The sequence below is a fragment of the Bos indicus x Bos taurus genome, chromosome 10, assembly GCF_003369695.1.
Source record: "Bos indicus x Bos taurus breed Angus x Brahman F1 hybrid chromosome 10, Bos_hybrid_MaternalHap_v2.0, whole genome shotgun sequence".
Lineage (NCBI taxonomy): Eukaryota > Metazoa > Chordata > Mammalia > Artiodactyla > Bovidae > Bos > Bos indicus x Bos taurus.
The window spans coordinates 11,423,259-11,447,890 of NC_040085.1; the positions used below are offsets into that span (position 1 = coordinate 11,423,259).

Genomic DNA, 24,632 nt, shown 5'->3' on the forward strand with positions numbered 1-24,632 from the left:
GACTGATAGCTCCAACACTTTGGCCACCTGATGCGAAGAGCTGACTCACTGGAAAAGACCCTGATGCTGGGAAAGATTGAGGACAGGAGGAGAAGGGGGTGACAGAGGATGAGATGGTTGGATGGCATCATTGACTCAAAGGACATGAGTTTGACCAAGCTCCGGGAGACGGTGAAGGATAGGGAAGCTTGGGATAGGGTGCTGCAGTCCATAAGGTGACAAAGAGTCGGGCACAACAGAGACTGAACAACATCTGCAAAAACTCCGCTGACCTCTCAGGCTGCTAGGAGCCCCAAGGAGAGCCCTGGGGCACATTCAGGAAATGTGTCTCTGTTAAGCTCCTTGGAGCCTCATGACACCACCGACACCTTGTCAGATGCACATTAGGCACAGTCTATGGGTTCAGAGCCAACACTCCCTGTTAGGTGTTTTATTATTTATTCACTTGACAGGAAACATACATTTGGTCATATAAAACACCATGCTACTGGCTTAATTCGTTGCGGTTGTACAACAGAACTCCTTTGGGCATTCAGGAAGCCCTTGCATGGCCAACTGAGGACAGCTCAGTCACTGGAGAGAAGAATCCTGCCCCGAAGAAGAGACCCACTGCCAGGCCCTCTCTGGGCAGCCTCTGTCCCAAAGCCCTGCAGAGCCATTCACACAAGTTGGGTATTATCAAAATAATGGTCATGCTGGGAGGAATGGGTGTTCTGAACTAGAAGATGGTCTTAAAACCAGAGCATACCAGGCAATTCATATATATTACAAATATATAAATTAAGAGGTCTACAGGTATACAAAATCTTTCCAAGGGGACATTAATTTCTTTCAATGTCATGCCAGGTATTTGTCAGAACCTTGAAAACAAAGGCGATGTTCAGTGGAGCTGGTATTAAAATTAGAAGGTATTTATACACAGGCCCTGCTCCTCTCGTGTCCACCATGGAACCCTCTGGTGTTGTCAGGGCCTCTGGGCAACCTCAGTACCCCCACAGGTAGCCCATCCGCAGTCTGCATCTTCCGAGAGAGCAGGGGACTCGCTCGAGGGCTCTTCTCCTGCGGCCCCATCTCGGCTTGACGGCGCCTGCGAACCCAGGGGCTGCCAGAGGGAGTGACGCTGCTGTCCGAGGAGTAGTCCGCGCACTTGCGGACGATCTCAGGACTGGCGCTTGTGTTCGGCCTGCCTTCTTCGGCCAGTGGGGATTTTCTGGAGACCCCTTTGCGCTGAGCCAAGGGGCTGCTCCAAGGACTGGAGCACGGGGAGGCATTGGGGCTCAGAAAGAGATTCTGGTGGCTGGAAGGGCTGAGCTTGTTGGCAACGGCATGTCGCCGGCCAGCCATAGGGGACGTCGGATTACTCTCAGGGTCGGAGGAGCTGTTGGCGGAAGACTCGTCCCCCATGTACTGCAGCTCCTCGACTCTCCTGTTGAGGGACTTATTCAGGTGGATGCTCGAGGTGGGTTCTTCGTCCTGATTCTTCTCTTTGGATGGTTTCTTTTTGGGTGGCTTCATGCCAATCAGGATAGCTTTCATGCTTTCCCTGCCCTGAGACTCTGTGATCATGAACTCGTGGGCTTTGATGGCTGCTTCCACCTCCTCGAACTCCACAATGGCACACTCTTGGGTCCCCACTTGGCTGTACCGGTTGCTGATCCTGCGGATATCAGGGGGCAGCTCTCGCCCGGGTTTGAGCATTCGCACTGACGAGATGACTCCGAAGGTCCCGAAGAGCTTGAGCAGGTGTTCCATCACCTTCTCCTGAACCCTTCCATTCTTCTGGGGGGTGGCCAGGGCCCACAGCTTGGGGGACAGGTAGAGGTCATAGACCAGGAGCATCTTGCTGGGGAGGTTCTCGTTGGGGAAGAGTGGGACAGGGGTGGTCCTCCTCACCTTGCGGTGGTCCTCGTTCAACTCCAGGGTCACTGAGTACTTTAAGGCGTGAGCTGTGGTTCTCCAGTCCCGGGTAAGGTGTTTCACCTGAAGAACACAGAGCAAATTGGAAATGGTACCTATTGTCCTTGTCCTCTTGGCGCCCTCTATAATCGCCCTCCCTCCTTTCCCTACCCCCGTAACACCAGGATCTGGAATCATACCTGGTGTGTGCAGGCACTCAAAAACCTAGTGAGTGAACGAACACACTCTCTATAATTATGAACAAGGTGGGATGGTTTAGAGCACTGATGCCCAACAGACCTTTCTGAGGTGATGGAAATATTCTATTCTGTGCAGGTGGAGAGGTTAAATCCAAAACAAGTCTATTGGATACAAAATTCCAAGGTCCACCTCTGGCTGGCAGTAAGACCTGAAGACTAATTCAGTCTCTCAGTACCCCAACTTTCTCATTTGTAAAATGGAGATATTAATATTGCCTACCTCAGAGAACTGTCATAAGAATTAAATGAATAGAGAAATATATACATATCTACACCCAGATACACATTTATATAAAACTTAGGGCAGTGTCCAGCTCACAGAGTATTCAATAAATATTATGTGGTATCCATATTTCAAATATTACATGCTACCGTTTTGACAGGATCTGGAGATTTTAACATTCGAATCCTTCTCTGAAGTGATATTTCTGCATTTAATACACAGAAGGTGCCAAAAGATCTTTCAATATCTCCCTCACTCCTCTTCTTTTAGTGGAAATTGTGTGTATCAATGCTACAGCCCAGGGAAGCTATATTTATACTGTAAAACAGTAATTTTCGAGAGGCCCACTTCCGGGAAAGGGAATGCCATGGAGAATGAGTCATCCCAAAGAACCAGCGGAGGCGGGTGGGGTGGGTAACCTGAGCCAGTGCAGACAGTGGGCAGAGGCACCCTGACTCAAACAGAAACTTCCCGGAACGAAGAAGGGAGGGCTCCCAAACAGGGCAGGTGTGGGAACTGGTACTGCCAAGCTCCTGTGGAGCGGGCACCGTCTACTGTCCTGTGGCCTCTGGGTGAAATGGCCCAGACTGGGGCTTGGGATTCGGGAATCACGTGTCACCTACAAACAGACTCAGGGCTGATCACGGTAGCATGAGCCAAGGGCAGAGAGAAGCAGATCCAGGCAAAAGGGTGGACTTCAGGTGGACAGAGTCAATGAGGGACCCAGAAAACGTGAAGAAAATGACCAAGGGACAGTTCTGGGTCATGGGACACCCACACAGTGGCCCTGTAGGGTGAAACATAGGGGAGCCTTGTCTGTTGCTGGTCAGGGAGGGAGAACTCAGGAGAGAGGTGAAGACAAGGAGTGTTGGGGGAGGCCAAGGCAACCTGGCTTTAGAGGGCTGGAGAAGCTGCTGGAAGACCATGCCCAATCCAGAGAGAAGCAGGACCCAGCACCTGCTGCTCAAAGCCAGGAGTCAGGGCCACTAGAAAACTTCAGTTAGGACCAAGCATCCCAAGCCTGGGTCTGTAAGCCTGGAGAAGGAGTGTCCAGGTATAATCTGGGAAGAGGAGCCAGGCAGCTGCCATCTTTGTACAGTTACTAGAGCTTGGTAAAACTTTGTGAAGCTCTGTGATTGCCCTGTTAGTTACCTTTGTAACGCTTGGCAGGTTAAGTTGCTTCAGTCATGTCTGACTCTTTGCGACCCTATGGACCATAGCCTACCAGGCTCCTCTGTCCATGCGATTTTCCAGACAAGAATACTGGAGTGGGTTGCCATGCCCTCCTCCAGGGGATCTTTCCGACCCAGGGATCGAATCTGCATTTCTTATGTCTCCTGCATTGGTAGGTGGGTTCTTTACCACTAGTGCCACCTGGGAAGCCGCTGCTGCTGCTGCTGCATCGCTTCAGTCGTGTCTGACTCTGTGCGACCCCATAGACGGCAGCCCACCAGGCTCCCCTGTCCCTGGGATTCTCCAGGCAAGAACACTGGAGTGGGTTGCCATTTCCTTCTCCAATGCATGAAAGTGAAAAGTCAAAGTGAAGTCGCTCAGTCGTGTCCGGCTCTTAGTGACCCCATGGACTGCAGCCTACCAGGCTCCTCTGTCCATGGGATTTTCCAGCCAAGAATATTGGAGTGGGGTGCCATTGCCTTCTTTGTAGGAAGTCCCTACCTTTATTATATATGCTTCCTATTATGATTAGCAGGAAATCTTTTAGAATGAAAAAGGTCTTTGCTATTATTTTGGAGCTGTTGGAGAGTCTGTGTCTATTCTGCAGCCAGTTTTCAACAGAGGAGAACGCTCCTAAACAGATCCAGTTAAGTGGCAGCTTAAAAGTGAAACAAAATACAAGTCAAGTGCGTCGCTAAGTTGTGTCCGACTCTTGCGACCCCATGGACTGTAGCCTGCCAGGGTCCTCTGTCTTTGGGATTCTCCCGGCAAGAATACTGGAGTGGGTAGCCACGTCCTTCTCCAGGGGATCTACCCAACCCAGGAATTGAACACAGGTCTTCTGCATTGCAGACAGATTCTTTCCTGACTGAGCTACGTGGGAAGCATGAAACAAAATTAGGCTCACTTTAAAAGTCCCTGTGGAGGAAAAAAAGGAAGGTACAGGATGATTCCACTGGGGTCCCCCACAAACACCTTCCATGTGAGGGCTTGCTCACTGTTCTCTGGGCATGTGTGATCTGTGATTTACACTAAGAAATATATTTATTTGGTCTTCATCCCTGGTATTAGCACTGAGTTCCTAAGACCTTTATAACTTTTCTGAGTGATAAGAGCACAAGAAGCAGCTTTCCAGAGGATGTAGTGATAAAGAATCCACATGCAATGCAGGAGACTTGGGTTCGATCCCTGGGTCAGGAAGATCCCCTGGAGAAGGAAATGGCAACCCACTCCAGTGTTCTTGCCTGGGAAATCCCATGGATAGAGGAGCCTGGCTACAGTCCATTGGGTCCCAAAAGGGGCGGAAGTGACTCAGTGACTAAACAACCACAGGAGCATCTTTTGTTCTAATAAGGTGACTCTGGGTGGGCTCTTGGATGGGGCAGGGCTGGTTACCAGAAAGACCAGTCATGATTTGAAGCTTGGAGCTTTCAGCCCAGCCTGCCATTCTCCAGAGAGGGGAGAGGGGCAGGAACTGCAGTTATAACTGATCATGACGACTTGATGAAGGCCCAATAAAAAGTCCAAACACGCAGGGTTTGGAGAGATTCTAGGCTGGTGAACACATCCAACCTGCCAGGAGGGTGTCACAGCCCAATTCCATGGGGACAGAAGCTTCTACACTCAGGACCCTCCCAGACCCTGCCCTATGTGTCTCTGCATCTGGAGGTTCATCTGTATCCTTTACCTTATTCTTTAATAAACTGGTAAATGTAATTAAGCTTTTTCCTAAGTTCTGTGTGCTGTTGTAGCAAATAATCAAAGCCAAAGGGTCATCAGAACCTCTGATTTGTAGCCGGGTTGGACAGAAGTTGTGGATTCTGGGGATGTGCTACTTGTGATTGGCACCTGAAGAGGGGTACAGAATCCTTAATCTGTGGGACCTGATGCCATCTCCAGGTAGATGGTGCCAGAACTGAGTCAGACCACAGGAGATCCAGCTGGTGTCGCAGAATTGCTTGGTGTGGGGAAACCTCCTTTACATCTGGTGGCAGAAGTACTGTGAGGAGGCAGAGTGGGCTGTCCTTCATAGCCTGAAATGCCCCTTCCCTTCTCCTCTACCTTGAAAACTCCTACTCATCCTCCAAGATCCTATTTCAATGTCACCAATTCTGGGAAGGCTTCTCAATCTTCCACGCAGGGTTAGCTGTTCTGATCAATTAGCTCCGAACAGTACTTTGTTCTTTTCTGTTGCAGGTTGATGGTCTATTGTGATTACATTGGTGGCGATATCTTGATGTGATCTATTGATGGTCATATTGTGATCCTTTGCTGGTTTCTCTCTCTTACTGGACTTTGCCAGGGCATGGAGAATGCCATATTCATTCTGTATATCCTATGACTAACACAGCATTCAGCATATAGAATAAATATGTTTGGTGAATGAATAAAGGAAGGAGATCAAGAGAAGAGGGCAGAGAATTCTAACAGGCAAGGCAGAGAAGAACTCTGGGAGGAAAGCGCCCTCCAGGGCTCTCTAACCAAGTACACCAGCAGCATAGGCTGGGACCCACTCGTTACACATCCCGTTATGCCAGGCCACACGGGCTTTTCCATTCTAGTAAATACACTTCTCCCAAGGGAGACACCGAGTTCTTACTCCAACTGGCCTGTCACCTCATCAACAAGTAGGAAAGGTACAACCCAGTTGCTGGATCTATACAGCAGAGAAATAGATGAGGATGTTGGCATTACACAGCAAAGGTGGCTGAAGTCTTGGAGAAGGCCCATCTCCCAGACTGAGATGGGCCTTCCTGAACCTGAACCTCTTATTTACTCAATTCCACAAATGAAAAGCTTAGATTTCATGTATTTCTAGGCCTGGTAGCTGAAGCTCCAATACTTTGGCCACCTGATATGAAGAGGCAAGTCATTGGAAAAGACCCTGATGCTGGGAAAGACTGAAGGCAAAAGGAGAAGGGGGAGGCAGAGGATGAGATGGTTAGATAGCGTCACCGACTCAATGGATACGAACTTGTGCAACCTCCAGGAGACAGTGAAAGACAGGGAAGCCTGGCATGCTGCAGTCCACAGGGTTGCAAAGAGTCAGACAAACTTAGCGACTGAACGACAAGGCCTGGTAGGTGTCTCTCAAGGCCTCTGAGCCCCCCTGTCCTGGCAAAGCATGCTCCCGGCCACCCACTTGCCCAGCAAGAGTGCTTAAACTTTGCTAAGACAAGGAATGTCATGCCATAACTGCTACCAGCTGAGATTTATCTCGATACCCAGGACCCTTTCAATGGTGTAGGAGGACATTCTTTTCATTTATTTATTTGGTTGTGTAGGATCTTAGTTGCAGAGCACAGGCTCAGTTGCCCAGTGGCATGTGGGATCTGAGTTGCCCAACCAGGAATTGAACCTGTGTCCCCTGTAATGGAAGGCAGATTCTTAACCACTGGACCACCAGGGTAGTTTCTGGGAGGACATTCTTAATAATGATCCTAAATTCCTTCTTTGGATCATTTTTTCCCTCTTTTTCAGGGCTCAGAGGAAATAAAAAGTTGTTAGTTATCAGGTTTCAAGGGGGTAAAAAATATTTAGAACCACAACCCACAGCACCCCTGAAATCCTCAGAGCAGCTTCTGAGAATGAAGCCTCACCTTTTTGAAGGAGGTGAGTAGCTTGACACTCACATATCCCAGCTTGTTCCTCCTCACGTGCTTGAGCAGGAAGGCGTCTTTCTCCAGGTTTTCATCAGAAAAGTAGAATTCGATCTGGTCCACCAGCTTCTTGATTAACTCCTCGTCTGGCGGCTGCCACTCCTGCTCCAGGTCATCACGCTCATTCTCGCCCCCACTTGTCGTGGCACCACTGAGAACCAGAGGGGACATGAAGTGTTAGGGGTTGAACTCTAATCTCCCCAAGTTTCATATGTGGAAGTCTCAACCCCCAATGTGTCAGAGTGTGATGATATTTGGGAAAAACGTCTTGCAAGTGTAATGAAAGGGTGAGATCATACTAGAGTTGGGGGTGGGCCCTATTCCACTCAGAGTAGGGAGAGTACCGTGTGAGGATTAATGAAGGCAGAGGTCGGGGAGGTGTGGCACAAGTCGAGGAGTGTCTTAAGATTGCCAGCAAACCACCAGAAGTTAGGGGACAGGCCTGCACAGACCCTTCCCAGCACCTCAAGAGGTAGCCAGCCCCTGCTGACATCTTGATCTTGGACTGCCAGCCTCCAGAACTCTGAAGCAATACACCTCTGCTGTTCTAAACCACGAAGTTTGTGGCTCTTTGTTAGAGCGGCTGCAGGAAACTGTAATGGCTCGTATCTGAACTGGACTCCTCAGAGGTGAGAATCACATGGCCACAAGGGGATGGTTTGCCCCTAACTAGCTAAGAAATCAAGTTTTTGTTTAACCGTCTATTAACAGTTATGTTGCTCTGCCGTTGACAGCATGCTTTTCATACACCCTGCTTATTCTTCCCTCCCCACTCCACCCCACAAATCCCTATTTCTACAAGACTGTTCAGCAGAGTGACTAAGAGCCCTGGGGTTCTAGAGTTAGGCTGCCTGAGTTTGAATCCTGACACCAACATTTATTAGCTGAGTCAACTTAGGCAAGAACTCCACTGCCACACCTCAGTACTTACTAGCTGTAAATCGGGATTCACGATTATCACTTTCTTAATAGGGCTGTATGAAGATTAATTAATTTGTGGAAAGATCTATGAACACCCTGACAGCTCAGTAAGTGATACATTCATTTATTCATTCATAAGTGCCAGATAAAGGATTAAAACTCAAATTTTCTGTCTCCAAAGTCAGCTCAGATGATACCTTCCATATTATGTTGGGACACTGCATGGAATCTGGAAACAATCTCATTCACTGGGGCCCCTCTGAATGAATCCCTTTCCCCAGCAGCTCCACCTGGACACACTTCCTCTCCCTCTCTCCCAGAATATTAGGACAGGAGGACTAGGCAAAGAAGTACTGGGGCAAAGCTTTTTTAAGAAGGCCAATATTTCATGAAGAGACTACAAAATCTTCATAATATTTTAAGGAATTTCTGGTTATCCACATCATAGTTGATACGATTATTAGAAGTTATCAAAAGTGAGTTCTCTTTTGTATATTTAATTACCAAATTATGTATTATATAAACGCTGTATTTATAATTCAATACAAAGGACTGGTTAAAATTACTTCCAGAGAAAAGAAAAAGAACTGCTCTCCTTTGTGGCAGTTTGATGTCTAGGACTTTGATGTCTAGGACATCAGACCCAGGACTTCTGTCAACATGTTCTGAGCAGAGAGCATCTCTTGGGATGGAGGCACACACCTAATCCCCTAAATGATCCTGGTCTGTCTAAAGCACTCAAGGCACTTCCAGTGTGTTGGGAGAACTTGCCAGGCTCCCCAAAGGGCTTGGTGGGCGCATGCGTGCTCAGTCGCTCAGTCGTGTCCGACTCTTTGTGACCCCGTGGACTGTAGCCTGCAAGGTTCCTCTGTCCATGGGATTTCCAGGCAAGAATGCTGGAGTGCGCTGCCATTTCCTTCTCCAAAAGGAATTAGAGAGTTCATATAAACAATGAACCAATTAAAAATGAGGTTCGTAAAGTAAAAGAATCTATGAATGTGACAGTTGATAGTCAAAAAAGACTCATACACATAAGTCCTTCAACTTCAGTAAAATTTTCACTGGCTCACAACCTTAAAAAAAAAAAAGCAATTGTGTAAGAGTCAAAATGAGAACAAAAATCAAATATTCTGGCAGGAGAGGAAAAAACTAAATAAATCTACCTTAATTTTTCAAATCCAGAAATTATATTTAGCATAAAATACAGACATTGGTTGACTTTTAAAATGAAGTGTTTTATTTATTTGCCTGTAGATAGTTTGGAAGTGGTTTTTTAAAATACCTTACTGATGTCACAAGACAAATGTGTACATTTGTAAAGAAAAAAGAAAACAACAGAGAGACTAACTTTAAGAGTATGTTTTTTAGAAAGGCTTTTTTAAAATGTGATGATAAACTAGGAGCATGCATTAAGGCAGCCCATTAGAGACAACAGGTCAAGTGCAACTTAAACAGATAAGCTGAATGTTTCAGAAGTCCTAAAGGGCACCTGTGGCAGACACCAGTCTGACTCACCTGACGTTTAACAGCAAACTCTTTCTCACTTACCCTCCTTTACTGTGGAGGTTATGAAAACGAAATGCTCACTTTCCCGTCTCTCTTACACATGGCAGCCATTGGTCACGTTATGGCCAATAACATACCAGTGAACATCTCTTGGCCTTGTCCTTTCACCTTTTATCTGTTTTGAGTGTGGATGTAATGGCTGGAGCAATAGCAGCAATTTTACTACCATAAGGAAAAGGCTAAGAGAATCAGCTTCGTTTGGTTTATTTTCATTATTGGTTTTCTGACATTACCAAGTTACTGAACCAACTGATACAACTAACTACTTGCAGAACTATTATTATAAGAGAAAGATAAAATTCTGTTTAATTCACTTGTTAGTTGGGTTTTCTCCTACTTACAGCCAAATCCTAGGATAGTAAACTATACTGAGAAAAGAGATCTTCAAAACATGCCACAGGAAAAATATCAGTGGGACAATGAAATGAAAAAGGTAATGCAAGATGGAAAGATAAATTTTCATTTTAGAGAAAGTGTCTATTGCCCTAGACAATAGTTAAAATAGAGCAACCTAGATGTCCATCAGCAGATGAATGGATAAGAAAGCTGTGGTACATATACACAATGGAGTATTACTCAGCCATTAAAAAGAATACATTTGAATCAGTTCTAATGAGGTGGATGAAACTGGATCCTATTATACAGAGTGAAGTAAGCCAGAAAGAAAAACACCAATACAGTATACTAACGCATATATATGGAATTTAAAAAGATGGTAACAATAACCCTGTATACGAGACAGCAAAAGAGACACTGATGTATAGAACAGTCTTTTGGACTCTGTGGGAGAGGGAGAGGGTGGGATGATTTGGGAGAATGGCATTGAAATATGTATAATATCATATTTGAAACGAATCGCCAGTCCAGGTTCGATGCACGATACTGGATGCTTGGGGCTGGTGCACTGGGACGACGCAGAGGGATGGTATGCGGAGGGAGGAGGGAGAAGGGTTCAGGATGGGGAACACATGTATGCCTGTGGCAGATTCATGTTGATATATGGCAAAACCAATACAATGTTGTAAAGTTAAATAAAATAAAATTTAAAAAAAATTAAAAAAAAAATAGAGGCTGAATATACAAGGTAAAATAACTACAAATGCACACGGAATTCTAGGCCCAGCTGACAAGAGTGACAATAACTAGCAGGGAATGTGGTGATATGTGCGATAATGACCAGCAAAGAGTTTTGGGTGGACTCAGGGGTATGAGCAAAATGACCAAAGTTATGACAAATGGCTAATATCAGAGGTGACCAGACCATCGAAAGGACCCACAGACCAAGAAGTCCTACTCCCAAACCAGAGCAGTTGATGCTATCACTAATCAAATAAAACACAGCAAACAAAACATAACGGAAGGAAGATGATGTGCCTTCTCCGTTTCTTCAGTGCCTATGCTAGATCTTCCCATTCTTCCCAAGGTTGCTATTCCCATGGGAAGACTTTATTCTCTGCAGATGATTCTACCTCCAACTTGACTGAGAAAATAAAATTCATCCAGTCAGATTGCCCAGGCCTTCCTCAAGCTTATCTGCATGTCTGGACGTCCACCAAAAAATTCATTCGCTCTACCTGGGTGCCTTTTCTCCATCTTAGTCTCCCACCCCCAGCTATAGGATGGGAAACAGTTGGTCACCTTCTTCTTGACAGTCTCCCTCTGGACTTATATGAGTTGTTCTTTTCTAGTTTTTCTCCCCATTTGACTGCCCTTTCAGGTTTATCTTTCTCCTCCCATTTCTAAATGCAGGTATTCCCCAAGAATCTTTCCTTGGGTTCTTTATTCCCTGGCAATCTCCACACTTCAGCTGCTGGTTGGTTCATCTGATTCAAGGCTGCCTCTCCTCCCACCCCTCCATCCTGCTCTCACTCAAGTCCACTCATCAATTCCCAACTGCTGGCCGGATGTTTCCATGTGGATAGGCCGATATTGCTTCAATATCAATATATCCAGAATCAAACTGTCACCTTCTGCAGAACTCAGCCTCGGGTAGGACTGAGCCTAGGTCTGCTCACCAGGAGACATTCTACATGGGCAGCTCATCTTATTTTCACACAGTCTCTCAGTAGATAATCCATAATGTGTTGGGAGGTGACTCCTAGGTTATTTGCACCTGGTGGGCAAGTAACCAGAAATTCCAGAGCAGGTGGGCAGTACTGGAAGGCGATAAAAAAAATCCCTGTATGAGTGCAGAGGTGAGCTGCTTGTACTCAGAGGACCCCTCCCTCTGCATGGGTGCTGTCAGAAGCAACTGTGCACCTCCCAAGGGGAATCACGGAAGAGCAGGAAGGCCTAGTTTAAATATGGGAGCCTGCTGCACTATTTTCTGGTTCTTGTGACAGCCTTTGAACACAAAAGACCATGTATCCTTCACAAACATTAAAGAAGTTTATAGTCTTTATATACGAACATTGGCAACTTTTTAATCATTGTGCAACGATCCTGTAATAGCCACATATCTTTCCTCCCAAATTGTCCTGCCACTTTCCCTATACTCTCTTCTCTGTGCTTAGACTCAAAACCTAAAATGCATTTTTCAGCCTCCTCTTTTGCCCCCAAATTGAGTCGTTATCAAGTGCTGATTTTATTCTGCAGTGTCTCCCATCTGTTCTCTCTTTTTCATTCCAACTGTTCTCATTACTTTCCCTTGGACCCTATTAATAGCTTATAAAAAATAATTCTTAAAATTAAAGTAATACATATATATAGAAAAAATTAAAATAGTAGAGAACCTGGAGAGAGAGCAACAATCTCCCACTCCACCCCTTCCTAGATGCAACCTCTGTTCAACCATTTAATTTCTATAGGAGATCCTTATAGTTCTCTAGACTTTATTTTTCTGGGCTCCAAAATCACTGCAGATGGTGACTGCACCCATGAAATTAAAAGACGCTTACTCCTTGGAAGGAAAGTTATGACCAACTGAGATAGCATATTGAAAAGCAGAGACATTACTTTGCCAACAAAGGTCCGTCTAGTCAAGGCTATGGTTTTTCCAGTGGTCATGTATGGATGTGAGAGTTGGACTGTGAAGAAGGCTGAGCGCCAAAGAATTGATGCTTTTGCACTGTGGTGTTGGAGAAGACTCTTGACAGTCCCTTGGACTGCAAGGAGATCCAACCAGTCCATTCTGAAGGAGATCAGCCCTGGGATTTCTTTGGAAGGAATGATGCTGAAGCTGAAACTCCAGTACTTTGGCCACCTCATGTGAAGAGTTGACTCATTGGAAAAGACTCTGATGCTGGGAGGGATTGGGGGCAGGAGGAGAAGGGGACGACAGAGGATGAGATGGCTGGATGGCATCACCAACTCGATGGACGTGAGTCTGAGTGAACTCCGGGAGTTGGTGATGGACAGGGAGGCCTGGCGTGCTGCGATTCATGGGGTCTGAAAGAGTCGGACACGACTGAGTGACTGAACTGAACTGAACTAAAGTTCACAGCTCTACATACCACTCGGCAATTTCCAAAGTTCTCTGTTCACATCCTATTATACAAAATGATTTCGGGGGGTGAAAGCCTCCTCTTCCAACTTTTAAATTTTATGCTATTTTTGTTTTTTTCTATTAGCCTTCCCTGTATTTTTAAATAATATATTTAAAATTCTGTTTCTTATTCCACCAACATTAAAAAATATTTCTCAGTTCCTCATAACATACAATGTGCATATTATTATCTCTCCTTTTCCTTCATCTCTTCTTACATTTCCAACTTCCCAAATTTTATCAGATGTGCCTTTATTTCCTAGCATCATGGTTCTTGATATTCATTGTCTCTTCCAGAACAACTATTTCATTCTTTGTCTATATTTAGTAAACACTTAAAAGTCAATCAGTTGTAGGTTATTATTAATATTATGACTACATAAACACTGGTCACCACAGGGAGAAGGCATTTGCTAAGATTACACTTCTTTTCTTAAAATACTGTTAGTTGGTTGACTACTTGTGTTGATCCTCCACATCTATTATTTTCACTCATATTTTGTCTTTGAATGTAAATCCAAGACATGCTAAGAGATTTCCTTGACATTATTTTCTAACCTTTTCCAGTAAATTTTAAAATTTCAGTAATTATTTAGTCTTTAAAACATTTTTTTATTTCTTCAGGCTGTTCGTCTTTAAGAGCATCCTGTTTTTACATGTATGTCTTATTTTATTTCTCTTTTTTAAATTGGAGTATAATTGCTTTACAATGTTGTGCTGGTTTCTGCTGTACAACAAGGTGAATCAGCCATACGTAAACACACATCCCCTCCCTCTGGGGCTTCCCTCCCATCCTCTCCCCAGCTCACCCTTGCAGGTCATCTCAGAGCACCGAGCTGAGCTGCCTGTGCTACACAGCGGTTTCCCATTCACTATTTTACACACGGTCCTGTTGCTGTTTCATGGATACAATATCTTAAATTCCCCCAGGGCACTAACTGGAGTATATGTAATTTTTAACAGTCTCCTTTGTTTCAACAGTGTTGCCTCTATATCCTCTGGGGTCAGTTTTCCCATTTAATTTTCATGTCATTGATTTCCTTCACATGACAGGTAAACAAGTCATCTTTTTCTGCTAAAAGGTTTTTCTAAATTAACTTACTTTAGAATAGTTTTACATTAGAGTTTAGAGAACTTGTGAAAATAGCATAGAAGTCCCATATATGCAACACCAGAAGTCTCCTATTATTATCTTGCATTAGTCTGGTACCATTAATGAACTAGTATTGATACATTATTATTAAAGTCCACACTTTATTCAAATTTCCTTAGTTTTCACCTGATATCCTTTTTCTGTTTCAAGATTTCATCCCATACTACATTTAATCACTGGGACTCTTTTCTCTCGGCTATGACACTTTCTCAGACATTCCTTGCTTTTGATGCCCTTGACAATGTTGAGGAGTACTGGTCAGGTATATTGTAGAATGTCCCTCAATTCAGATTTGTCTGATATTTTTCTCATACTTAGACCAGAGACATGAATTTTTGGGAAGAGGGCCACAGATGTAAATGTCTATTCTTATCATGTCATATGGTAATACTGTCAACATGACTGATTATTGTGGATGCTGACCCTGACCACCTGGTTGACATATTTGTCAGGTGACTCCACTGTAAAATGACTCCTTGTTCTCCCCTTCCATACTGTACACCTTGAAAAAAGTGAAGTCGCTCAGTTGGTTCCCGACTCTTTGTGACCTCATGGATAGTAGCCTGCACCAAGCTCCTCCGTCCATGGGATTTTCAAGGCAAGAGTACTGGAGTGGGTTGCCATTTCCTTCTCCAGGGAATCTTCCCAACCCAGGGATCGAACCCAGGTCTCTCACATTGTAGACAGATGCTTTACTGTCTGAGCCACCAGGGAAGTCCTCGGAAAGAAGTCCATATATAAGGAGTATGGAACTATGGTTCCATAGCTATTCATTTTGAAGAATGAAGGTCTAAGGTGTGCAGGCTCCTCTCGCTGTATGCTCCTATTCCTTTTCTACCTTAGGTGGCTCTACATATGTGGGTGGGGCATGCCAGATGGCAGACTTTGCTTCAGAGTGAGCAGGAAGGGAATCATTAAGTAGGAGCCTTAAAACAGGTGCCAGCTCTATCTTAGCAGCCCTAGATCACCAGGTAGTTCATTCAATTCCTTTAGAAAATTATCCGGTTTCTTTTTCCCTGGGAAGTAAAAGGGCATGTTGCTTGCTATCTTTCACTGACAAGCAGAGAGACTGGGCAACTGTTCTAAAGGAAGAATTTCAATTATCTCTCAGATATCAGCATCCCTTTTCACTGTTGCATCCTCTACATACTTCCCCACAACAGCCTTTCTAGGCTCCCACCACCTCCTGTTGTATTTTGGGCTACAGTCTCTTCTATTTTGTGTTTTATTATACGTTTTCAAGACCAGCTATAAAATACCACTGCTCTGCATTAATACTAATAATTTTTCTATTTCTTATTAAATAAAAGCACAATCCTTAGCTCTTTATTCAGATGCACTTGGAGTCTGGCTATAACCAGCTTCCAAATTTACTTCTGTCTACTTTCATGCAGATCCTTTGAAGCAAATAAAAGACTTATAGTTCCCTGTAAACAGCACAAGGTTTCTTGACTCTATGCCTTTGTGCATGCAGCCCTCATCTCCGTGAATACCCCTCTCTCTCAGGTCTGAATCCTAGCCACACATCAAGATCCATCTCAAATGCAACTCTTCCAGGAAGAAAATAATTTCAACTTCTCCAAGTACTTGTGTCTACTTGTATTAGAGATACTTGTGTGCATATATTAGTGTCCTGAGTTCTAAGTTCTGGGATGGTAGGATTCATATTGATTTTTTTCATTCTACCCAGAGTCTTGCACATAGCAGAAACTTAAAAAGCATCACCGAGGTAAGATGAATTGTTTTTGTATGGGCAAATCACTTATCAGGATTCCTTTAGAGATAAAGTATGGTTTCTAGTGAGTATGTCATTAGTGGGTTTCACTGTGAAAAAGTTTTATGCTTATGTTATTGTTTTGCTTTAAATAAAACATTATAAACTGGGAGTGGTGATGAGTTATTATATCATGACTGTAAACCTGCTAGAAATGGAAACAAAGCATAGAAATAAAGGATACATTTTAAATAGATGACTGGGCTGCACAGACCAGTGGTGAAATATTTATTACATTTGTAAATTATTTGGAGGAACAACCCTGGGGGCTCAGATGGTAAAGAATCTGCCTGCAATGTGGGAGACCAAGGTTTGATCCTTGGGTTGGGAAGATCCACTGGAGATGGAAGGGCTCCATGCTATGTATGGCTGGTCCATGGGTTCCTACATACGTATTACAGAGATCAGGACCTTCCTTCCTCTGTAATCCTGTCTTCTGCAATCCTGTCTTCTGCTATGGTGTTCTGGCATATTTCCTAGGGCCTAGGAAAAGTATAGCAAGTGAATGTCTCTCCACATCTAAATAATGGTTTGTGGTGCAGAGCAGAGATAATGTATACAAGGTACATAGCGACAACCCTGGCCTGCAATTGGCATTAATAAATGCTTCTATTAGCATCACCCAGAACAAGGGAAAAGACAGCTTTGTGCAATGGCCCTGAAACATCACAGAGAGAAAGAAACCTAGATGTTTTTGTTTGTTAAATGTAGGGCAGGTATGCTCAGTGGTTTTATTATTCATACTGATATTTAGTATTATATTTTAAATCATTTTTACATACTGTAAGACAATGCAAATAAGTAAATGTAATGTTACCAAGAATCAGATTTTCAGTATTAAAAAAACTAAACAAAGCAAAAACCCTGAAATGTTAAATCTGAATTGGAATTATCAATATAATCTTATTTGTTAAAAATATATTTCCTAGCTCTATTGAAAGGACTTGAAAGCAATGATGCCCCAGTAGAGATTAGCACTTTTAATTCCAGGCCTTGGGTTCTAATTACCTCCCACCTAGTATTTGAAAAAACAGGGATTCCTGTGGAAATGGATACATATCATGACAAAAGTATAAATTAAGCCTAGACTATCTAGTATCAGAAAGCAAAGAAGACAGAGAGATGGCCAACAGACACATTAAAAAATGCTCAGTATCACTACAGGGACATACAAATCAAAGCCACAATGAGATATTACCTAACAGCTGTCATAATGGCTATTATCAAAAAGACAACAAATAACAAGTGTTGGCAAGGATATGCAGAAAAAGGAACCCTCATGCACTGCTGATGGGAATGTAAGTTGGTGCCACCACTATGGAAAACAAGATGGAGAGTTCTCAAAAAATAAAAATAGAACTACCATATGATCTAGGAATTCTACTCCTATTTATTTGAAGAAAATGAAAATATTAATTATAAAAGATATATCCACCCCTATGTTCACTACAGCATAATTTAAAATAGCCAAGATATGGAAGCAACCTAAGTATCCATAAACAGATGAACAGATAAAGAAGATGAGGAATACATACACACACACACACACACACACACACACAGGAATTTCAATCATTAAAAAAAAAAAGAATAAAATCTCCTCGTTTGCAACATGAATGGAACTAGAGGGTATTATGCTGAATGAAATAAGTCAGACCCAGAATGACACACGCTGTATGATTTCACTTATATGCAGAAGCTAAAAAACAAGTGAACAGACAGAACAGAACAGATTCAGGGAACAAACTGATGGTTGCAGGGGAAGGGGCAGAGAAGGAGAGAAATGGGTGAGGGAGATGAAGAGGTGCAAACTTTCAGGTGCAAAATAAATGAGTCACGGGTATGAGATGTCCAGCATGGGGAATATAGTTACTAATTATGTAATATCTTTGTTTGGTGAGAGATGGTAACTAGACTTAAGTGGTGATCATTTTGAACTGTTCAGAAGCATTGAATCACTACAATCACTGTGTAACAGGAAATAACATAGTGTTGGAGGTTAATTATACCTCACAAACAAGCTAACAAAGTCAGAAAAAGAAATTAGACTTGTGGTTACCAGGGGCAGAGGATGGGTGAGAGAAGGGGGAATTGGATGAAGGTGGTCAAAAGATAACAAACTTCCAGTTATAAGATAAATAAGTATGAGAGATCTAATGCACAACATGATAAATATAACTAACACTGCTGTAGGTTACATATGAAACATGTTCAGAAAGTAAAGCCTAAGAGTTCTCATCACAAGGAAAAAATTATTTTCTATTTCTTTAATTTTGTATCTATATGAGATGATGGATATTCACTAAACTTACTGTGGTAATCATTTCACGATGTAAGCAAGTCAAACCATTATTTTGTACACCTTATACAATGCTGTAGTCGATTATATCTCATTGAAACTGAAAGAAAATAAAAATAAACTTAAATAAACTTTCAATAAATGAGGGGAGAAAATAAACTGAGGGAGAAAAGGAAAGGAAGTGCTCGTTTCTGCTTGCCTCTTTTTTTTGTTTAATTGTAGGATAATTGCTTTAAAATGTTGTGCTGGTTTCTGCCACACAACAACACAAATCAGCCATAAGTATATGTATAGCCCTCCCTCTTGAACCTCCCTCCCACCTCCCCATCTGCTTGCCTCTTTAAAAGGAACACTTGTTCAATCCCAGATGATCAGGGAGAGCTCTATTTTACATAAGAATGTCAGCTAATAAATGTACCAAGAATAATAAAATGAGAAAATCATCAATGTGTAATTTCCAATGAACTGACTCAAGTAAGTAAGCATCGATCATCCGTGGATGCTAACAGCATTAGGTGAAAAGTCAAAGAAAATCCACAAGAAGCCCAGATGTTGTCAATCACAATGGAGGGATCACCTTAATTAAGAAGTCGTTTAGCATCACAAATGCTGGATGCTGCCTGTGGTCATAGGACAAGTTCATGGCAGTGCCCACAAATTGTTCTTGCCAAAATGTTTAACTGAATCTAACCAGTCCTTTAGCACTAACTTGAGCTCATGGGAAACGCGTGGTACAAAGGAGCAAGTTAAGCTAGAGGATGAGAACATAACCAGACCAGTTCAAAGAGTGAAACATTCATCAAGACATCTGGGCTCTCATTTCTAAACTAGGAAACCATTTTAAAAAGTGGGGATGCTCTAGATTGAAAGATTCTAAAGAGAGATAACAGGCGACTGTTTTGATCTGGCTTGTGTTCTGGTTTGAAGAGGAAAAGAGCAGCTGTAAAATGTAATGTGGGACAATTAGGGAAAACCTGAATACAGAACTTGGCTATCAGATTATTTTAGGGATTATATTAGGTAGTTATGAAGCTGAAGCTCCAATACTTTGGCCACCTGATGCAAAGAGCCAACTTAATGGAAAAGATCTTGGTGCTGGGAAAGATTAAGGGCAGGAGGAGAAGGGGGCGACAGAGGATGAGATGGTTGGACGGCATCACCGACTCAATGGACACGAGTTTGAGCAAGCACCGGAAAATAGTGAAGGACAGGAAGGACAGGGAAGCCTGGTATGCTGCAGTCCATGGGGTCTCAAAGAGTCAGACATGACTGAGGGACTGAATAACAACAGAAATGGTTAATTTTCTTAGTTGCAATAGCAGTATCATGATTTTATAGGAAAATGTCATTATTAAAAGCTACAAAATGAAGTACTTAGGGGATAAATCTTGTGTACAACATAATTCCAAATAGTTTAGGGAAAAATCACACATTATATATCCATCAAATAAATATGGCAAAATACTAACAACTCTTTAATTTAGATGGTAGATATACAAATGTTCACATTATTTCTCTTTCACATTTATGTCTGATTTTTTTTTTATGTTAAAAAGGTGAGAATAAGAGAAAAGACACTTTTTTAGTAAGCAAGGTGAGGGGTAAGACTAGTGAACATTTGGAGGTTATAAAGATTTTTCCTTAATTCCATTTTTCCCCTGTTCCCCAGGGATAAGTCAGGAACTGGGCTAGGTACTGGGGATATGAAGAAGATTAAGACAAAGTTGCTACTTTCAAAGACCTCACTGTCTAGAAGAGGAGAAACACACAACTATTTCAACTTCCTGGAGTGACTGTGATGAGAGAGACATTCATCCAACAGATATATACAGAGCACCCACAAGGTGCCAGGTGCTGTGCTGGGGAGCTAAGGATACAGTGATAACAAGGTCAATGTGGTTCCTGAATTCATGGAGCTCATATTCTTACGAGGGAGACAAAATTAGCACCGTGGTATGTACAGAGTATTAAACAACACAAAGAAGAGAACACAAACTCGGCTTTGGGGTAGGGACTGAGGATGGTGGGGATGATGCAAAGTTTTAAGGTGACTAGAAATTAATCAGAGGGATCAGAGGTGGGAGTGCAAAGACAGATGGACACAGAACAGCACCCCGTGTTCAGGGCTCTGGAGGGGCTCAGCACTGGGGAGCAGGAATTGTTAAAACAGGCAGGGAAGGAAGCAATGGGTTGAGGGATGATATGGGTGGACGCCCACCTCAAGGAGTGGGTTTAGGAACCTGGGCTTTCTCCTGCAGGCTCTGGGAGTCCAGAAGTATTCATAAAGGGCGGTGGCGGCTGCTGTGCCAGGCTGGCCCAAACAGGGGACAGCATGGTTCCTATTCTTGGCTGCACTCTCCTTGTGCTCTGGGTGTTTGCCGGCTGGGCTCTGTCAGCTCCACCACCCTGAAGAGCCCCAGGGATTATCTGGGGTCAACTCTATGCCAGCGGGCAGCAGGAGGGTTCAGGCTGAATACTCCACGACACTCCAGCCCTGGAGCTGGGAGAGAGGATGGCTCTGGAGGGAAAGCGTTAGGGGTGAGGATAAGAAGCCCCTGCCCCCTGAAAGAAGGGGGGCCCGTGTTCTCCTAGGGCTCCCTAGGGAAATAAGGAGGGCTTTGATCCCTGCTAATGGTACAGTCTCAACGTGTAGTCCCCAGGATATGTAACAGCTCTTTGCCACAGTCATAGGCAAATAAAGGCAGCAGAATAAGTCACTCTGGGTTATTTGACACAAACTCTGAAATTATTTTGACTAGGTAGCTGCCTTTTTAAGACTGTGAGATGTCAGTGACTCATTATTTTTATACTCTCAATACTCAGCATGGGGACGTCCATGGTGGTCCAGTGGTTAGGACTCTGCACTTTCACTGCAGGGGGCCCAGGTTCAACCCCAGCTCAGGGAACTATGCTCTCTCATGCTGCAATCAAAAAATAGGAAAAAAAAAAAAAAGCACAGAGCTGAGTGAATGATTAAATCAGACCTTACAGTAAAGTACTGATATTATGTACTAATCTCTTGTGTCATCTGCTATGGCCCCGCTTTCCTGCACTAAATTGCTGGGCTGGACTTTCCTCCTAGAATACTCTGGGTCCTTAAACCCAGATCTCTTCCACTAGGAAAACATCAGGTTGTGAAAGGGAATAGTTCTGGCCCCTGTATCCTCAAACCCTTGAGTATTCTCCCAATGAAGTAAAAATGAGCCTGCCAGGGAATAATGCTGCAGAGCTCTGACAGCTCCAAGTGTGTGCACTGAGTCCCTGAAGAAAGAGGGCTCTTAAGAAGTGCCTCGTGGAATTTCCCAGAATTTACAAGTTGTAGCACTGCCCTACCCTCATTTCTATGGATGCTCCATACCGCATCTCCTGTCAACAGCAGTTAGAAAAACCACAGTCCTGAAAGGCCTGGGTGTTAGTGGAGGCAAAACTAAGGTCTCTGGCTGATAATAGAGATGAGGGCCCAGAGGTGAGGTTAGACAGGTGGTTTCTTGCGCTAGACTGACCACCCATTACCCAGGAACCCCATGCCAAGGCAGCAAGATGATGATGCAAGCTCAGAAATCTGTAGAAGGTGAATGAAAACGGGAATCCCCCAGCAGGGCAGGATGAAGCAGCATGCCCTGAACTGATCCCAAATTGGGGCACGTGAGCTCTCTACATCATGAAATCAACTGTCCTCGGATCTCCCAGCAGCAAGTGTCAACTCTGCCTGGCCTGCCCCCCACGCCCCAGCCCCATTCGGACCGAGAAGCACACATGGCAATGGTGCCAGTGAAGGCTAGGTGGGACCACTCTCCTGGGGAGGCGGGGCGGCTCCGGAAGTGAAGGCTGGGCTGGGTTAGGCTTTTTTGGAGGGTCTTTGGTTGAATTCAGCAGGCAAGCAGAGTCTCCTCCGGAGAGAAGATGGCGAGGCTGGCCCAGGAAGGACTTACCCCGGGTCCCAGAGTATGCCCACGTCCAGGCCCCTCAGATCCCCGTCGCCAGCCCCGGGAGTCTTGGTAGGATTCCCGGACTGCGGACCCGGGCACCGACTACCGCCCAGAGCCGCTTCCGACTCCGCGGGACGGCCCGGGGCAGCGCCCGGGCGGCCGGGCCGACGACCCGCCGGGCCCGCGGAGTTGTGGCCCCCCAACTCGGGTTCGACCAGGACTCGGGGTCGGCGGCTACCACCCCGGCCCGGGCCGCGCCTACCTGTGCCCGCGGCTCGGCTCCTCCTCGCTGGCGCTGCCCCAGCCCGGACTGAGGTACCGAGCCGGGTCCCCGGCGCCCCGCGCCTCCGCCCCCTCCTCCTCGTCCTCCGGCTCCTCCACGTCCTCGGCCTCCTGGATGGCGACGCGGATCTGCACCGCGGTCTCGGGCCCTGGCAGAGTCTCCTCGCCGGGCTGGGCCATGGCTCGCGGGCCGGCCGGGACTGCGGCGCGGCCGGATCCCCGCGCCGCGAGGCCGAGCCAGCCGGGCGGCGGCTAATGCGACGAGGGGCGGGGGCGGCGCGAGCGCTCGGCCCCGGGAAGGACGGGGGTCGCGGCGCCCCGCCCCGCGCTGCAGCCACCACCCCGTGCGCCCGCGCAGGCGGGGCCGCGCAAGGGGAAGGCCCTCTCTGCTGTCTTCCCGCAGGGGGCTGTCCGGGACCGATTCCCCGACCCCCGATCCTCACAGTGCGCGCCCGCGGCTTGCGCGGCCCAAGCCCGCGAGGACGTGCCGGGGCTCCCTCCTCCCGCCCGCTCCTTTCCAGGCTGCCCGGAGGAGGGGAGCGGCGCGGCACATCTGACTTCACAGTTTGTGGATGAATCTGAGGGTGGCAGGTACAGAGAGGAGCTTAAGGGGCTTCTGTGCTTCCTGCGCGTCTCCCCGTCTGCCTCGCACAGACGACTGAAGTCTCCACCTTAGGTCTCTTTGGCATAACCACCCTATACTGTGCGTCCTGTGAAGTCAGGGATTTGGCTCTGGCGGTGCTCCGGTGCAGTGGTGCCCGGAGTGTGGTCCCCAGACTAACAGCTTGAGCTTTACCTGATTAGGAAGCTATCAGCATGATTCAGAATTTTGTGTTTTACCAAGCCCTCCAAGTGACGTTGAAATTCACTAAAGTTTGAAATCCACTGCCCTATATATGCCTCTTAGAATATGCCCTGCACATAGCTAGTAAGCATCCAAATATTTGTTGAATGAATAAATGAAGCTATTGAAATGCCAGTATGGTCGAAACCCTGCCACTTTTCCACCTTTAGCTTATATTGAATTTTATCTCAACCCTTCAATTGTGACCCAGAATCTAGGGACGGGGCCATGCTGCTGCTGCTGCTAAGTCGCTTCAGTCGTGTCCGACTCTGTGCGACCGCATAGACGGCAGCCCACCAGGCTCCCCCGTCCCTGGGATTCTCCAGGCAAGAACACTGGAGTGGGTTGCCATTTCCTTCTCCAACGCATGAAAGTGGAAAGTGAAAGTGAAGTCGCTCAGTTGTGTCTGACTCTTAGCGACCCCATGGACTGCAGCCTACCAGGCTCCTCCATCCATGGGATTTTCCAGGCAACAGTACTGGAATGGGGTGCCATTGCCTTCTCCCGGGACGGGGCCATAGCTATGTATAAAACCTCAATCTGCTTTCACAAAGCTCTTGATTGAGTGACTTACGCATAATCTGTTGTGTTAATTTGCCACTGTAGGGCTTCAGAAGAATACCTTTTGACTCACGAAATGGGGTCTTGGAAAGCAGCATCCTTGAAAAAGAACACCACACAGGAGGCTCTTGGCATCTGAGCTGGGCCTGGAGAGACCTGGGGCTTCCCTGTGGCTCAGCTGGTAAAGAATCTGCCAGAAATGCGGGAGACCTGGGTTTGATCCCTGGCTTGGGAAGGTCCCCTGGAGAAGGGAAAGGTTACCCACTTCAGGCTACCCAGGCCAGTATTCTGGCCTGGAGAGACTTTGCAACTTTCACTTTCAGGAGAGACCCAGGGGTGCAATAGAATAGCCGCTCAAGATCTCACTGGAATCTGCATCCCTTTCTTTTTCAGATCTCTCTTTTAAATTTTTGTTTTAAACTTTTTATTCTCTATTGGGGTATAGCCGATTAACAATGTTGTGAGAGTTTCAGGTGAACAGCAAAGGGATTCAGCCATACATATACATGTATCCATTCTCCCGCAAACTCTCCTCCCATCCAGGCTGCCACATAATATTGAGGAGAGTTCCCTGTGCTATACAGTGGGTAGGTCCTTGTTGGTCATCC

The 24,632-nt window shown here is 45.3% G+C and overlaps 1 protein-coding gene across 1 annotated transcript; it reads right to left on the reverse strand.

Annotated features, from left to right (window-relative positions):
• Positions 1-401: 401 nt before the first annotated feature.
• LARP6 (La ribonucleoprotein domain family member 6) lies at positions 402-22,875 on the reverse strand. Its single transcript, XM_027553098.1, has 3 exons — positions 22,600-22,875; positions 7,152-7,362; positions 402-1,980 (listed from the first exon to the last, which is right to left on the reverse strand). Exons 1-3 carry the CDS (start codon positions 22,797-22,799, stop codon positions 913-915), a joined length of 1,479 nt encoding a protein of 492 aa, XP_027408899.1. The 5' UTR covers positions 22,800-22,875; the 3' UTR covers positions 402-912.
• Between the last annotated feature and the right edge of the window lie 1,757 nt (positions 22,876-24,632).